Below are 17,746 nucleotides of genomic sequence, written 5' to 3'. Positions count from 1 at the left end.
CAGGCTGGGTTTGACGGCAAACATATCTGCCAAAGTGTTCTGTCCACGAGTTTTCTCACACTCTATTTGCGATATCATCTCACATCATTTTGTGTATATGACTTTATTTTTTTTTCTATGACTGCATCTTTAATTCTTTATCAACTAAAAACACCAAGCTGCTTCAACTGGCAAAACATGAGCATTCATAGGCTGGACTTTGCCTTTTATCAGGAGCAGATGCATATAAAGCATCAAGCAAACATACTGTATTATGAGCAATGATCATATGTGCAAACAACATGACGGGAGCATAAAACAGACAAAAAATTTTTTAGATATTATGCTGGCAAGGACCGAACAGCAGAAGACTTCAAGTAGCAGCATATAGATCTGCATCATCACTTCTGAAATATTTCATCAAAATGATGAGCAAAATAGCCTGTGAATGGCTGTAAAGTATAGGTCTCATATTCTTTAATAACATTTCTCGTGTGTGTGTCTGTCTCTCTATGTGAAGCGCTAGTCTCCAATATCTCCCTCATCATATCTGTGTCTCCTTGTAACTTTTTTACCACAGCATTTGGCCATAATGAGTGCCCAGACCCTGGCATTCCCATCAACGCTCGCCGCTTTGGAGATAGCTTCCAGCTTGGCAGCTCCATCTCTGTGGTTTGTGAGGACGGTTTTATCAAAACCCAAGGAACTGAGACCATCTCCTGTCAGTTAGAAAGAGGAAAAGTCATGTGGAGTGGGCCTATTCCTAAATGTGAAGGTAAATATTGGCTGGATTGCTGCTTAAACTATTAACTAGGGAACAATATGCTATCCAAGATCTCATCATTAATGCTGTAAAAACTCTGTGGAGGCAGAAATTATATCCTGTCAGTTCAACAGAAGGAAAAATATGGAGGTGGCCAGTTAACCTAAACACCCAGGGAAATAACTGTTAATAAACTGCTGCCACACAAATAGCTAATAGCTTACCAACATTCTGTCTGTAGAAGTACTTGGCAATTTAAAATTCTCTCTGTGTGGAAGGAGTGCAGCAGAGATGATCGGCAGCTAAAAGTGAAAGTAAAGACACTGGACACTATGTGAATGTGTTAAACATAACTGTGACTTCTTTAAATGTCAAGTAAAGTCGCGGCGCAGCACTTTGCCTGAAGTTATTTATATTATTCGATTATATTATTACCTTAAAGTAAAGTCGCATAAGTTCAGAGTGTAATCAACAGCTTCTGTAAAAGTTGTTGAGTACAGAAAAGTAAAATGCGAAGTTGACCTGCGATTCTCAAACGGAATGAAGAGATGTTCGCTAGAGCACAAGTGCTTTTGAGATTGCTCCAGTGGTAAATATAATTAGCTCAAGATATTTTCAACACAGCTATTGGTGACAGAGCCTTTGATAGTACAAAGAAGGGTTGTGTTAATTATGCTCCAGGTCATTTAAAGTCCCAAGATCCATTGTATCTAATGTGTGTCTATAACCACTTGGATAGAAAATCCACTTACTTGTATTCAGGAGGTACAGACTAGAACAAATTGACTTGAGACACTTAGTTAAAGTTTAAATAAACTTGGAAAAAAAGAGTGCAGCAGAATGGCTCTAGGCTAATACTACATTGTAATAACTGTTGAGTGATTGTTCATGTTCCTTTTAAGTGTTCGTGTATATTTACATAATATGAATAATTTATGTTAGCCTTGCATCATGTACTGTAGACATATTTCTGAGCACACAATTTATCTTTATTTTTATTAAATATTCAAAGCTGTGGGTTGCTTCATCAGAATCTCTGTCAAGGGCAAGAATCTGAATCTGTTGCATGTTTTTTGGAGTATTTAAATGGTAATTAAACCTACAATATGCTATGTATATGCTATTTGGCCAAAGCATCAAATACCCGTGTCTAGTGTGGAAAATGTTAATCGCACTGACAAGTTAACTTATATGCATAAAACTGTTCTCTTCTCTTTCCCTCATTTTCAATAAATATTTTAGCAGATTTTTCATTTTTCAGCTTGCTGTCAGCCAAAAGCCAACAGTGTTAGTGTCCAGCTGGTGAACATAATAGAACTTTTTTGCAGCTCAAAGAAAAAAGAAGTGTGGAAATCGTGTTTCCTTTTGACCCAAGATTATGAAGTCCACAGAAGTCCACTGTCTTCAAAATAAATAGTAAAATTGAAGTTATGCTTTTGCACAACTCCAATGTAAAAAAGAAAAACGATAAAAATGTAAATATAAATATAAAAATACCTACTTATTAGTAGCAGGTGGGCCTGATTTGCTAAACTTGACTAAATATACAGTACTGTGCAACACTCACCCATCATTTATTAATTGAATCTTAAAAAAACCCCAAAAAAACCCCAACAAAAGACAACACAACTGACCAGCACAAAATAGCATTTTGACATCAGCGAGATGATTCAAAAAGCACTATTAGCTAAAAACTTGGCATAGCATGGTGTACAGTCTGCCCTTAAAAAAACTGAGGAAACTGGACAAGTGGAGGACAAAAACTGAAGTGACTAAAAATGATCTACATTAGATGATTTAAAGTCATGTCCTGAAGAAATATGAAATAAATCCAATAAAGACCTGAAACAGGACTTGAATGACGCATCAATATATCCAGAGGAGGTCAGATGAAAGTGTCACACCCACAGTGGAGGCTCTGTCGTGGTTTAGGGCTGCATTTTAGTATCAGTCATGTATTGGTCTCCCCAGAGCCTGGACCTCAACATTATTCAAGCAGTGTGGGGTTGAATGTCTACTTCTAAATGACCACTGTAAGAAATTACAATAAAGCTTGACTAAGTCAGTTCAGGTTGTGCTGATGAATGAAGATGATCAAATATTGACTTTCTACTTTATTAGAATTGTACACACTCTGTTTTTGCCTTATACACTGGACTTCTATCATTTACATGTTTCAGTGTATTACTGCAAGTGAGCAGTGACTCAAATCTTTTGCACAGTATTGTAATTTCTTTTGTTATACATTAATTTGTACTTTGACACATTGGGTGTCCTGTACTTCTTCTCTCACTTGCCTCTTTATTCTCCCCTCACAGCCCCATGTGGAGGCCACTATTCGGCTCCAAGTGGAGTGATATTATCTCCTGGGTGGCCTGGTTATTACAAAGACTCCCTTAACTGTGAGTGGGTGATTGAAGCAGAACCTGGACGTGCCATCAAAATCACATTTGACAGGTGGGTGGCATACAGTAACTCTTTGATTCTGAATATTAGAAAGAGCTTTGAACAAGCAAGAATGAAGATTTACAAGATTTAAAGTTTATGGACATTCGCCTACAATATCACATGACTCATAATTCTCTAGGCTGTAAATTTTTGACAAAGCTGTCTTTTGACTAGGAAGGCAGGCAATATTTTTGTTCAAATGATGTTTTCTCTGGGCTGTGAACTGCTGGTAGAGCCGAGACATAGACTGTTGTTTACGAATTGTAAAGTGTATTTATGGTGAAAAAATTGGCTCCAAAACCTGTAAATGATGTGAAACCTTTAAAGAACTTTTCATTATCTCATCAGTGTTTTTAAATCACAATCAGCTATAATATAATGTCCTGACATTTTATCTTCACAGGTTCCAGACAGAACTGGGTTATGACTTCTTGGAGATCCATGATGGTCCAAACCTCCTGTCTCCTCTGGTTGGCTCCTTCAATGGCACCCAAGTCCCCCAGTTCCTTTTCAGCAGCAGCAACTTTCTTTATCTGCTGTTTACCACTGATAACAGCCGGTCAAATGCTGGCTTCAGAATACTCTATGAAAGTAAGTTAGATGCATACACTATATATCTATGCACATATAGTATGTGCACATGTGCATATGCATTTATAGCTGCAAATTTTACACAAAAAAATGAAAAATACACGTGCATTTAAAACTGATCCATTCATATGAAGATACTTTGTTAAATATATTTTACAGTATATTGTGTATTTTTAGACAAATTCTTAAAAGTATGCTTCTGACCACATTCACACTAGGTCTCCATGATCTCACAATATCACACTACTAAAAATTAGACATCATCCTCTGTTTGGTTCACACCAGCTGTAATGCATATGAGATATTAGACCACAAAGAAATTGAATTTGGGTGTTGCTGGCACTGGCATGAGCAGGGTATTCAAGCCACAGGCTCCCCAGTTCCTCCTGGAGGACTCCAAAGTGTTCCCAGGCCAGATGAGATATGTGCAGTCTCTCCACTGGGTTCAGAGTCTACCCCAGCGTCTCCTCCCAGTTGGGTGTGACCAGAAAATCTCCAAAGTAAGGTGCCCAGGCACCTGAACTGAATTTTTCAACAAAACATGAAAGCATTAATTGTTTGTACAGAAGATAGATATACTTTAAACTCTGAGTTAAAAGCAAGAAGACCCCAAACCACCCACCCATCCACCCCCTTGTTTTTCTTCCATTTACTCAGTACTAATGGCGTAGACCGCCAGCATCTTCAAACTCCACCTTCATTTTTATCTGAAGTGCATGTTCAATTTGACAGCAGATGGCATGTAAACACTTGAGAAGGTAAACAAAACCACTTCTGTTGTGGTTCTCACCTCAGTGGCTGTCACCAGGACTACCATGATGATAATCAAACAACAAACAGTCTACCTTGCACTGCATATTTTTGTATTTTTGTTTATCTAATGTAACATGTAATGTTCAAATGATTTTTGAATCAAACAAAGTGACTCTTTTTGTCAGGCGTCACAGTGGACAGCTACTCGTGTCTGGACCCCGGCATCCCTGTCAACGGTATTCGGTACGGACAGGATTTTTCCATCGGCTCCACGGTGTCGTTTGGTTGTGACTCTGGTTATAGACTCAGTCATGAGGAGCCGCTAGTGTGCGAGAAGAACCACTGGTGGAGCCACCCCTTACCTACATGTGATGGTAAATATTTCAAAAGAGCTTCTAATTCAGAACAGAGTGTACTGTGGAAAATGTTACACCTCATGCAAGTTTGTTAAATGTTCTTCTCCATTAGAGCAAAAGCTGATTCTCTGCTCACTCAGAAAAAGAAGATTGTTTCCTTTTATTTGGCATTGACGGTATTAGTATCTTATGTAGGAATGGGCAGCTATTCCCTGCTAGATACACTCACAGGATAAAATGATTTGCTTTGTTTTATTGTGCATTATTATTATAACAGCACTATATTTTACATCTAATTCAATAATAAGGTTCATTAAATAAAAGGGAAGCATTTGTCTTAATGCTGGACATAGTGTTATATAGACACTGGACAATATGCGCAGTCTGCTCTGTGGTAGCACATTCACAATGCAGCACAAGGTCAGCTTTGCTGCTGTCCTGGTAAGGATATTTTACAGTATAAGTATCCACTGCTCATGAATGATCAGACAGTCCACCGAAGTCATAATCACTTCTATAGACCAAAACATTTTTCAGACAAAAGCAGATTATCTGCCTTATCCATTACAAAAGACACAAAGTGGATGAGGTGTGTGTAAAAGGGGAGAAGTTGAGCCACCATCGCTGTTTGGGGAGCTGAGTCACACCACTGGTTGATCACATAGACACACACACACACGCAGGAACAATTTGCAGTGAAGGCTGCTGTGGCTGATAGGAGATGATTTGAGGAGAAGATTAGAGATCTGTGGGCAAGTACTGTGCATGTGTTCGTGTCTGTGTGCGCACGCATGTGCACTGTGTACGTGTGTGTGCGCTTGTGTGTGTGCGGCGCTTTTATCCATGTGCCTCCTGTCACCTCCTCTCCTGCCTGAACCACGAACACAGGAATGTTTGAGGTAAGGTTGACGAGAGCCTGTGTTGGCTGTCACATCCTCTCTCTTCTCTCTCAAATGAATTGGGAGGGGTGAGGTTGGTGGGGGTTGGGGGTGGGGTTAGGTAGGGAGAGTAGGGAAACCTGTCTCTCCCTCTTTCTCAGTGACTGTCTCACTCTTTCTCGTATTCCGATGGTGGAGCAGGAGGGGTGGGTGAAGAGAAAGATGCAACACTGCTGCATCGGTTATGCGTTGGCTCGCTTGGTTCGGCTTATTGGCTCATTCACTTGTGAACCACATTTGAATTGCACTGTTCCTGGGACTGGCAGCAGTTTCCTCCTAGGAGGCAGTTTGAGCATACAAACATCAAGCAGGCTGCCTGGAATTTGCAGACTGAAAGCCATTAGACGGTGTTTACACAATATGTGCCCATACAAGTGTACGAACTATTTGCTTCTGCGGTTGGTAAGAAATGGGATAGAGTGATGACTGACAACTAGTGCACATTAAATTCAAGCAAGACATCACCAAAGGCAGCCGACTCAGCCTTGAAAGCTTTTCAAGAAACCAAATGTTCGTCATACTCTACATTTGAAGAGATGAGGGCAAGTAAGTATATAATGTAATATGGAAGACATAACAGTAATATCACCCCAGCCAGCCGAGCACAATGGCTTAGTTTTTGAAGGGAACATATATGTGCTATTTATACTTGAATAGGACCTATTATGCCCATTTCCAGGTCCATGTTTTTTATTCTTAGGGTCCATTGGAGTAGTTTTACACGATTCACAGTTCAAATAATTTATTTCGCACAAGACCTTTGTAAAGTCTCTGAGCCTGCGTTACTGATAAAAGCCATTACTGCCCCTCTGCCCTTCCCTTTGAGCCAGCTTTCTTCGCTACAACTACACATGTTTCTTTTCCAAATATTTATTTATAAGTGACTTATGTATGTATGTATGTATATATATGTATATATTGTACTATTCTTAGTTAGCGTATTGTCTGTCTTGTCTTAATGTTGGTTTAAAATGGAGCACTGTAACAAAAAATAATTTCCCCCAGGGATCAATAAAGTATTCTGATTCTGATTCTGATTCTAAATGGCTGCTGAAGAAAACAAGAAAAATAGGTCTGTATGCATTGACGGTGAGAGCAGTGCCTTTGACATGACTGTTATAATCATATCATACCGACATTAGAAGCGGAAAAGAAAAAACTTTCTTAAACTGAGCATTTTGAGAATTCTGAAGGGTAGGCTTTGGGGTCACAGAGGTTACTTGTATATATGTTAACCTTATTAGCTGAAAGATTTGTTTGATGCAAGTATTCACCATTGCAGACCTCTGCAGCAGTGCAGTACATACTGTATTTGACCAGGCATTTGAAGGCAGATCTAAAAGGCAGAGGGCGAAAGAATGAAGTGAATGGGGAAAAAGAAAAATCTGATGCGGTGTTTCAAATTTCTCACACAGGCCAGCCTTCAAAATAAACAACTTGTGGCAGAAAATGTTAATAATTAATAGCGCTCTATATGTGTGCGAGTGTATGCTTGAATCTATGTGTTTGTTTAGTTTGGAAATATTCTCACTCCTGACTTCTCATTCCTCTTGTTTTCGGTGCTGGTGTTAAAACCACAGTGGCTCAGTGTAAAGTTAGTGATCCCCTGTTGTGATTTGAGCACATTTTCAATTCCTGATATGTTGTAGCAGTTACAGCAAGAGTGAGCAAGAAAGGAAGCAAAGGAAGGGTTTGTACAGATTTGAGCTGGGGTGTAGTTGTCAGATTTGGTGGTTTTCTGCTCCACACTACAATTCCTGGTAAAATGTCCTGTTCACAGAAATTTCAGCAGAACTTTCAGGATTGACCCTCTGCCTGCTTCTTTTACTCCTTTTACGGCATTTTATAGCTGCATTGTGAAAGAAAATGACTGTTCGGCCAGGCCAGTGTAAGATGAAGCAAGTGGAGCAACAAAAAATTGAGCACCTGGCAACATACTGTCTGCGTGCATTAGTATGCATAGAGTGAGCTACGGCCATTTCCAATCTTTTCTGGACCTGGTCTGAACTCTGCATCTCGGCACAAGCACGGGTCATAGTGTGGCCATGCTGTGAGATTCTGAATGTTTTAAGTAGTCTCCAGGAAACATTTGTCCTGCTTCACTGCATCGAATACCACTGACTTGAATCACTTGGAATAAAACTCAACCGAAAAAATATTTCAGACAAAGGACATTTTACAGTTCTTGCACACAATCAATGTACCTATTACGCAGCATTAATGTTGTGGAAACGTAACATAAAAAATTATTCCAGCCTTGTTTTTCTTCGGCTTATGTCTCAGTTTCCTGACACTGAATTGCAAAGCGACAAAATCTTGCAAATATATTTCAGATTTCTCCTCCACACAGTTATTGTTCAGATGGCCACTAGTTATATAACAATAAACCTTGCCTTTTAGGTAGTAGCTCTAACTATATCAGATGATTGATGTATGTAATATTCAGCGAAACTAGTCTGAACATCTGAACTTGTCTTTGCAAAAAGGCAATGAAACACAGTATGATTGTGAGGTTGTGGTTAATCACTGCAGCAATATCAAGTTAGCCATATGGATCTTGAAGCTGGAGGTTGTTACTGAACAAAACAGATGTGCATTTGCTGTTCTGCTAGAAATAACTATCATTTAGTGCATAAAAACTACAGACACACAAGTGGACCTGCATGTGAGCATGTCGAGGTCCATAGAAAGCCTGTCTGAATCCAGGCTACCAAGAATCCTCCCATATTTATGCAAGACCTGCTACAGTCTGGTGAGCATGCCACTTTTTGTACTATGCAGAGCATTGTGGTCACAGTCACCGTACCTGGCAGACAATCTACAAATTGAAGAGATCACCAAATTTGCATAAATGGCATACAGTTCAACTCACCATTTCTGTAAACAGGAAAAAAAACCCCACATAGCTTTTGTCACTGGTGTTATTCACCTTTTTAAGGAATAACAGTCATCTGTGTCGCTAATCATTGTTAGGCGTTGGTTTGTTTCAAGAACATTAAAATATACCACAAAAACAACAAATGATGCATTATTTATCATTCCAGTGCAGTGTGTGGCAGATTTTACATTATTTATTTCATTATTTTATGTCTGTGCAACAGTGGGAGGAATAAATCTGAAAAATATGACTTCAACATTTAAAGGAAAGTTGTAAGGGAATACACAGTGAAACAGTGTTTTCCTACTCCCCAACGTGTGAAAGCACACACGTTTGGAGCTCACACTGCATGCAGACCTTGCTACCCACTTCTGAGAAAATGTCTCCCCGTCTCTCTCTCATGCTCCCTCTCTCCCCTTTGCTCCGTCTTCCTCTGCCCCTCTTGCAGCATTTGCGTGTGGGTATGCTTGTGTGTACGTACTATAGAAGTGGTATTAAAGGTCCACAGGGAAACATTATCTGTTTTAGCTATCAACAATCTGATGCTAACCTTCTCTCTGCCTCCATCCCCTGTCTCTGCTCATCTCCCTCCCTCTGCCTCTCTCCCCCCACTCTGTCTCTCTCAATCTATCCAGCTCTATGTGGTGGGGATGTTAGAGGTCCCTGGGGCACCATCCTTAGTCCCGGCTATCCAGACAGCTACCCTTCATCTCTCAACTGTACCTGGACCGTTGAAGTCAGCCACGGGAAAGGCAAGAGACACACATACACAGAGATCCACACTCCTTAATAGAGACAGACAGAGTGTGACACAGTACAGCAAGCTCAGTGGTTCAGTTGCTGCTATGCTACATCCACAAACATACATTGTTTTCTGTGGCTTATAAAATATTCAGGCGCCATTTGGAGGCAATTTGGTGAAAGCAATGTCAAAAGTAAAATGTTGCCAAAATAAAGTCAAATAAAATAATGATCTCAAAAATAAATCGTCACTGATTAAAGTTTGAATATGCTGCTGTCCCAGTATAATGACTGATACATATTATAAGTCGAGGTGCATGAACCATCTGAGGATAAAGCAAACTTTGTCTGTCTTCTGACTCGTCTGTGCTTGTGTCTCTAACAGGAGTCCAGTTTCAGTTCAGTTCTTTTCACCTGGAGGACCAACATGACTACCTCTTGGTTACGGAGAATGGGAGTTTCCTGCAACCTCTGGCTCGTCTGACCGGCAACGAGTTGCCTAGCAACATCAATGCTGGTCTCTATGGCAACTTCAAAGCCCAGTTGCGATTCATCTCTGACTTTTCCATTTCATATGAGGGCTTCAACATAACTTTCTCGGGTAACTTTCCTTACTGGAGTTTTTCATTTCAATCCAGCGAGTCTACATTCAGTTTTACCCTCAGTTTAGTCACTTCAAGGGTTTCTGTTTGTCTTAATTTGCTCACTGGAACAATGCTGTAATGTTGCAAATGTTGAAATGTTTGAGATTATGAAACATAACTAAATGCAAAACAGTCATGTAACAGCTTGCTGTGTGAATTGTGCCAGTAAAATAAAATAAAATAAAATAGTCAAGCTGGACTTTTGCCAGGTTCACCCTAGAAATTCATGCAGACACCACTGTGAAATTATGGCTTCTCTTTAAAGAGAAGTGAGCAGAGCAACATTTATACCAGAAAAGACAATTACTGCCTCTTAAAATGAATGTTGTAAATTATAAGTCGCAGCCTTATGCCAGGTTGTAAAGTCACTAAAGAAATGCCATTAAGTTCATTTATGTGGCAACTTATCACAGAGTGCTTCTAAATAATAAAAATGGATATTCAGTGTTCATAGGATCGAATTTCTGACATACTCACAGCCACAAAAGCACAAACGTCTTTAGTTTAAAGCTTAAGATGAAGTGTGAGTGCTGGATATTTTATATGTTATGAATGAATATGATCATTACCTAATTTTAAAGACTGCATGTGCTTCTTCAGCCCATGTCAAACATTGTACCATGCTTTGTCTGGCCACAAGTTTAATATTGAGAACAATGAGCCTTCTTTAAACTACAGACTACATATAAAAGATGGGCATGGTTACCATGACTACATGCAGTAGCTGAGAAGACCCAGTTAATTAGTGCTAAATAATCTACAAATAAAATCCTACAAAATGATTCACCAAAGAGCACAAACATCTTAGAAAAACCGACGATAAAACGCACATAAAGCCTAGTTATTTATACGCTAATTATTTTGGAACGCTTCACACCAACACCACAGTTAGTAGACTGTGCATTTAGCATTTATGTCTGGTGTAAAATTCAACATTTTACAATAGAAGTCATTGGAGTCAAGTGACCTTCAAGGAAATGCAGTTTTATGGCAGTTGCGTTGTTGCATTGGCTTCATATCTCACAACCTTGCTGTAAAACCACTGAACCAACTTACTATTTAGTGGCTAGTTCAGATATGCTTTTGCTCCAAAGTGTCGATTTACTTAGCTCTAAAGATTTCCTGAAGAAGAAACAAAAAGGGATTCAAACTGAACCTTGCAGATCTCTACAAGTCATAATCATAGAAAAAGAAGCAAGGCCGACCTGGACGTGTTCACCCACTGCCTACATAATTCTCTCAGTCAAGTAACATCTGCAGTGACGAAGCATTATCCATGTATAATCATCTACAACAACAGACTGAAAATTGCCAAAAATAATATATGTATCCAAAATCTTAAACAACTTATTTTATAAACTTTGGTTTTGAAAACTGTTTTAGAAATTGGCCTCCAGAATACTTTGGGGGCTGAAAAAGTTTCTTTTTTGTTTGTTTTCCCACAAGTAGATAAACAGATAATTATTTTCATGCCAGCTTTTTACATCTTAACATTCAGTTGTGTCTTCTGCTGTTATTGACTTTTTAAAAAATGTGTCTTCTTGGGCCACACGTGAATAACTCAACCAACGAACTGGTGTGCTCAACTCTAAATTACTTAAGAGTGCGAAAGGTGCCGAGCTACAAAACACAGAATATTATGAATAATACAAAAAACAGTTTTGCTGTACTCTGTTGTTGTTGTTCTGATGGGGTTTTTTAGTTTTCACTATCTAAACTGACATCTTACTCCATAAATTGAGGACTACGTCTGTAATCTTATAAATTACTACAGAAAAAAGCAGATGGCTACACAATATTAATCTGAGAGCAATCCACTATTAAATGATGGTATGTGAGGAAAGGGAAAGAACAAGATGAAGACAGGAGCCCCTAACCTCATCAGAGGTCAGAAACATGCTGTTTTAGCTCTTTTCTCTTTAATGCCACCCTCCAATCATGCTGTCTTCTGATTTGCTGTTGCTCAGTGGCAAAGAGAAGGTTTGAAGAGCAGCTCGGTGGGGCTTTTATGCCCACAGTACCTATAATGATCATATTAGGAACATCCTACATCAATGATATCATGCAGAACCAGAAGTAGATTAAAAAAAAGGATTGGGTCTTGTGCCTAACTGTCCTTTCAGTACCCTCTCACTGACTCTGTAATAAAGGAGCAGTGGCCTGACTACACTGAGTGATATTTTACTGCCACCCAGATGGCATAAGCTGACTCTCAGAGTGCAACACATGGGAGGTGTCATGGGAGATTTGACTTGGCAGTGTTAAAATTCTCAACACGCACTTTCTTTCAGCAGTACACCCTAAAAAACACATCACATCATCAGTCTTAGCCAACTGAAAATAGCTTTGAGTCTCTATCTTGCTAAACACAAACTCAACAAGTTCAGCTCAGGGCGTGCTGGAGTCGACTCAGATCGAGAAATCGTGCCCTTCTTGTTCATTCCTACAGTCATGCAAGGATTATATTTTAATAGACTACATATTCAAGAGTTTCACAAGAATTACTGAATTAATTAAAAGGGCTTGTCCAGTGAGAGGGAGAGACTTCATGCCCATGAATGTATGCATGCATTCATCCTTTGGCTAATCCGAAATTGTTATTTAAGATTAGCCCAAGATCTTGGCCTCATTGTAAGTATTTACATTATTAGCTTAGCTAATTCTTTCATATTGCTTGCGTAATCACAAATATTATCATGCACTTGTTCCAGAATTCTATAAATAACATTAACATTTTATGTATTTACTTGCAGAAATTATGTCATATCTCCTACAGATAGTATGTGTAACATATGTGTCTGGTTATGGCTTTTTAGTCAGAAGTAAAGAAAAGTTATTTTACCTTTTGACCTGCTGTCTGTTAGTTTATAGTAATGTGTTCAGTGTCATTCAATTATTATTTTTTCTGCAGAATATACTTTGGAGCCATGTGAGGACCCCGGCATGCCTCGTTTCGGCAGGAGAAATGGCTACAGTTTTGGTGTTGGAGACACTTTGTCTTTTTCCTGTAATATGGGATACCGCCTGGAGGGTTCACCAGAGTTAATCTGTCTGGGAGGCGGGCGAAGAATGTGGAGCGCCCCTTTACCTAGATGTGTCGGTACGTGTTTAATTGTTACTGGTCAGGTGTCGTGGGTGTCTAGTTGTTTGTTTGTGGGTGTCTAGTTGTTTCAAATATCATAAATAAATAAAAGTAAAAACTAGAGATGGACCGATCCGATATTACGTATCGGTATCGGTCCGATACTGACCTAAATTACTGGATCGGATATCGGAGAAAAATAAAAAATGTAATCCGATCCATTAAATATCACGAAAGCACCTCACAAAACTTGCAACACGCCGTAACTCACCTCAGAACGTTAGCACGTCGGAGCAGTATGCATCACGTGATAGAGCGGCTGTGGCATGCGGGACCTGTCGGTGGTCTGGATAGCATGTGGAGCTTCGCTAGCAACCCGGCATTTCATCTCCGACAAAGTTATCCCCGAGAGAAGTAAAGCAAGTGTGTAAGTCCATCTCTGAATGTTTGTAAAGCATTCCTGCGTTAAGCTTAACAAGCGACTGCCTCTCGCTCTCCGGCTGCTACTTCAATCATGAAACTGCTTAATGATCAGCTGATCGGCTTTTCTGTTGCGAGTCGGTGTCTCTTGTTTGTTTTTGGCCCACTTTGCACCAGAAAGAGGAAACCAGCGGCTGAACAACAGCAGAACGTTTAAGCTTGATAAGCTGTTGTTAGAATGTATTTAATATTACTTTCTACTCCAGGATCTTTTTCTACATAGCTGACGTAGCTGACGCTGGTAACTGTGCAGGGGCGGATCTAGCAAAGTTTAGCCAGGGGGGCCGATAGGGCATTAACAGGGAAAAGGGGGCACAAAGACATACTTTTCTTTCTTATTCTCATTTAAAATGTCTAGCTTTTAATAAATAATTATCTGACACCCAAAGTTTTAATTTGATGTAAAATGAATAGAAGTCAATTACTGTACATAGTGACTATTAAGTCTAATATATATACCCTAGTAAGCTATAGTACTTTTTACTTTGGGAAGGTACCATCTGTGCAGTCTGCAATTTTGTTGAAGAAAGATGTTGAATCTATTTAATATTTCTTGAAAAATAATTGATTTCTGTGCATTTTTTTTTCACACTTCATCAAATTAAGGTTGATTACGTCGATTAAGCATCATGAGGTGGAGCGTGAGGGGTGGTTCCCTATTTTTTATTTATTAGTGTGAATGCTTGAAAAGCATTCACAGTATTGTTCTTCTAATCTTTATTCTATTTTATTTATTATTCTGTATTCCGTACGTTTTTTGTAATCTATCTCCTTCAAAACCGTTCAACTTAGAAAAACCATTCAAACACCGTTAGATTCCTATTCTTTTGGACATGACTGCTTCTATTTTTCTCATTTCTAACATTTATATTTTTAATTTTATTCAACTTTATTTAACAAAAATTTATAATGTATTTCAATGGAGAGACCCTTCAAATTCTCATTCAAATTCCTCCTCTTTAAACTGTATCTACTTCAACATACGTTCACATAGAGCCTCCATTCAAACTTTAAAACGAAGACAAGACATTCAACTATTGAACTTGTATTTATCTTTTCAATATCTATTATACTTTTTCTTCAGTTCCAGTTTAAGTTTCATGATGTTTTTTCACCCGTTTCAGAGTTTATAATGGGTGTGTATGGGACGGAATGTTGGGGCTAGAGTGAGACAGCTCAACTGCTAGAGTGAGAGGAGCAAAAAAATTAATCTTAAAATCTTTTTTAAAACTGCTGCTGTGTCCGCAGCGTTTGCTCTAAAGGTATGATTTTACCCTCAAAACGTAGCCATCGCTGTCCTCTTTCATCCAATGTGTTTACTATTGTCCTAGGTGTTATGGTTCTTTCGTAAATGTCACCAATGCACAGCCTCCTCCCTCCAACTCTTCCATAGACTCTAATGTTAAAATGGCTCAGAAGGTTCGTTTGAAAATCAGAAGAGCATGGTGTCTTTCCACTGTCACCACGTCCATATAATAAACTCCACAGGCATGAAAACTGAGAATTCAGTAGACTAGACATTGCTGTCACTCACGGTGAAAGAATTTTGTCAATACGACTTTTACTTTTCATTTGGGAACGATTTGTTTCGGCCTGACTTTTCTGTTCATTTTAAGCAGCAAAAGTGAGGCGCATGTCTGTGTACGTGTGTATGGAGCCATTGGGTGCGGTCACTATAACAACCAGGCTCACACCTGCCTGCTTAACGAGCTCTGCCTGCCACTGTACCAAGATTCATCTTAAGCACTTCTCTTTCAACTGCTGCTGTGTCCACAGTGTTACAGCCATCATTTTACCCTCAAATTGTCGCCATTATTGTTCTCTTTCCAACACCGTGTCTTTCAAAGCTCAGGCATTTAAACTTTTTAAACTGTGTGGATCAAAGTGGAGGGATCACATTTGAGTCATTCAGTGATTCAAAGAATATGACCTTTTAATATTCATTCAGATGTTTTCTGACTCTAAATGTTCTTTTCTCATTTCTTAGGGTTTTCTAATTTACATTTAAAACATTTTCAGTTTTTTTCCAACTTCTTCTTCTGTGTAACGTTCAGCTTTTAGCAGTTCAGCACCTTTGTTTTCAGGTTAAATTCGGGTTTTTTTTGTTTTGTTTTTTTTATCTCATTCAATATTTTTAACTCAAAATTCAGCAATTAATTCATTTCAGTGCATACATTCAGATTCAAGCATTCACACTGCAGTTTCTTCAGAAAATGCACTTTCTAGTTTATTTTTGTTGTTGCTGGGAGTTGGAACCCTATTAGTTAGGTTGCTTAATATTTACGCTAAGTACTCTTTAAAATACCAGAATAGTGAGGATGGTGTAGGTTTAAGTTTATTAGATTGATCAGTATTGCTGAACTATGAAATATTTTTTTTGTACACAGGTATAACAGAATAGCTTTAGTGTAGTTGTTGTTTTAAACTTGAGTATGAACTTGCAGACTTGCAAAATGCAGCAAGATATTTTAAAAAACAGTTTTGTTGATTTAAAAAACACTATATCGGATTCATATCGGTATCGGCAGATATCCAAATTTATGATATCGGTATCGGTATCGGACATAAAAAAGTGGTATCGTGCCATCTCTAGTAAAAACCAAACACATATATATGTATCTAATACATAAGATCCAGTAATAAAAAAGTCGCAGTGAACAGTTTAGTCCAGTGGTGCTTAAAATAAAACAAAAACAAGTCATGTCTTTATATAGTTTTATAAAATGTCTCAATAATTACATAAATTCAAACTCTTAAACCGATGGAAATCAAATAGAAATAACTAGCAGAACACCCACTGTGAGATCAGGGGAGCAAGGGACCAAGTAACCCTTCCCATAACAGGGTAACTTGTGCAAACCCTGGAGCCAAGCCTAGGGCTTGAAGGGAAGTGCTTGGTGCTTTGGTCTTAACCCTTGGGGCTATGCTGTACCCAGTCTGAAAGATCCATATGACCTTTCTACCCACAAGAGGGAATATAGAGTACTGGAAAGATGAGTCTGACTGCTAGTCAAGCCTCAGGTTCTGGAGTTCATGAAACATCAGTCAGCTCTCACATATTCTTAAGGATATGTGAGAGTTGGCCAAATGTGTCAGAAAGGGCATACAGCCACGTCCCTCATGCTGCCCTGTGGGGAGTGCAGCAAGAATCAGGAGTGTCTGGCTCATTCCTGCAAACTATTCAGTCTTCTATAGCTGTAGCGAGAGTAGGATTTCCATTGTCAGCTATAATTCAGCAACCAAATTAACATTTCTACAAGAGCCTTACCCAGTCAGAAGCAGCTCAGGGCAGAGCCTCATTGAGATGGTTTGGGTGTCTGACTTGGACGACCCATGGGTGAGGCATCCTAAGTGAGGTGCTTGGGGTATGTCCCACTGAAAGGAGGCCCTGGGGAAGATCTAGAAGGTGATAGAGAGACTGTATCTCTTAGCTGTCTTGGGAATATCTTAGTGTGCCCCCAGGAAGGATGAGGTCCGGGCAGGACAGATGGATGGATGGATAGATGAAGAAGTAAATAGTGATTACAGTTAAAAAGTAACTCAGCTTCCCTTGATATAATCAATATAATTTATTTCCTTACCCATAAACCAACACAAGGCTCAGGTCTTTTGAAAAGGTTGTTCTTCCACCTATGAAGTGAAAATTATAATTGACCTCTGGCTGTAGCTACAGAAACATCCTTAATGTTCAACTGTTCCAAAAAATAAATATTAAACGGTCAGTCCAAACTTAATGGTACTTCAGAGAACAGCGTTTGTATCAGCCAATTTCCAATTAGTGGATGAGCAGAAAATGCCAGAAATATTTCTTCAGGAGTCCCTAGCAGGCTGACATTTATGTCCTGTTCACATTGCTTTATCACCTTTTATAATTTTGAAATTTACTGGCAAGGACATTATCTGAAATAATACAGATTTTTTTTTTTATACTGTATTTAGTATTTAGTATTTATTTATTTATTGTCATTGTCAAGAACAATGAAATTGCGTTTGGGGCTTCCATACAACCCAAAAAAAAGAAGAAAATAATAAATACCCCTTAAAACCCAAGTGTACATATTTAACCCAGTGTGACTCCAATGCAATAAGACAA

General features: G+C 38.9%; 1 protein-coding gene across 4 annotated transcripts in view; it reads left to right on the top strand.

Annotated features, from left to right (window-relative positions):
* csmd3b (CUB and Sushi multiple domains 3b) overlaps window positions 1–17,746 on the top strand; it is a 404,527-nt gene that overhangs the window by 308,336 nt on the left and 78,445 nt on the right. For all 4 annotated transcript variants that reach the window (XM_082522480.1, XM_082522479.1, XM_082522478.1 and 1 more), the window contains 7 exons: window positions 560–754; window positions 3,061–3,199; window positions 3,594–3,781; window positions 4,720–4,908; window positions 9,342–9,458; window positions 9,833–10,048; window positions 13,003–13,191. In XM_082522480.1, the coding sequence (XP_082378606.1) occupies window positions 560–754; window positions 3,061–3,199; window positions 3,594–3,781; window positions 4,720–4,908; window positions 9,342–9,458; window positions 9,833–10,048; window positions 13,003–13,191 (1,233 nt within the window). The remainder of the gene's footprint in view (window positions 1–559; window positions 755–3,060; window positions 3,200–3,593; window positions 3,782–4,719; window positions 4,909–9,341; window positions 9,459–9,832; window positions 10,049–13,002; window positions 13,192–17,746) is intronic.

Source organism: Aulonocara stuartgranti (assembly GCF_965226115.1).
Source record: "Aulonocara stuartgranti genome assembly, chromosome: 22".
Lineage (NCBI taxonomy): Eukaryota > Metazoa > Chordata > Actinopteri > Cichliformes > Cichlidae > Aulonocara > Aulonocara stuartgranti.
Note: the sequence above shows the minus strand (reverse complement) of the source record. Positions and strands in the feature narration are given on the sequence as shown.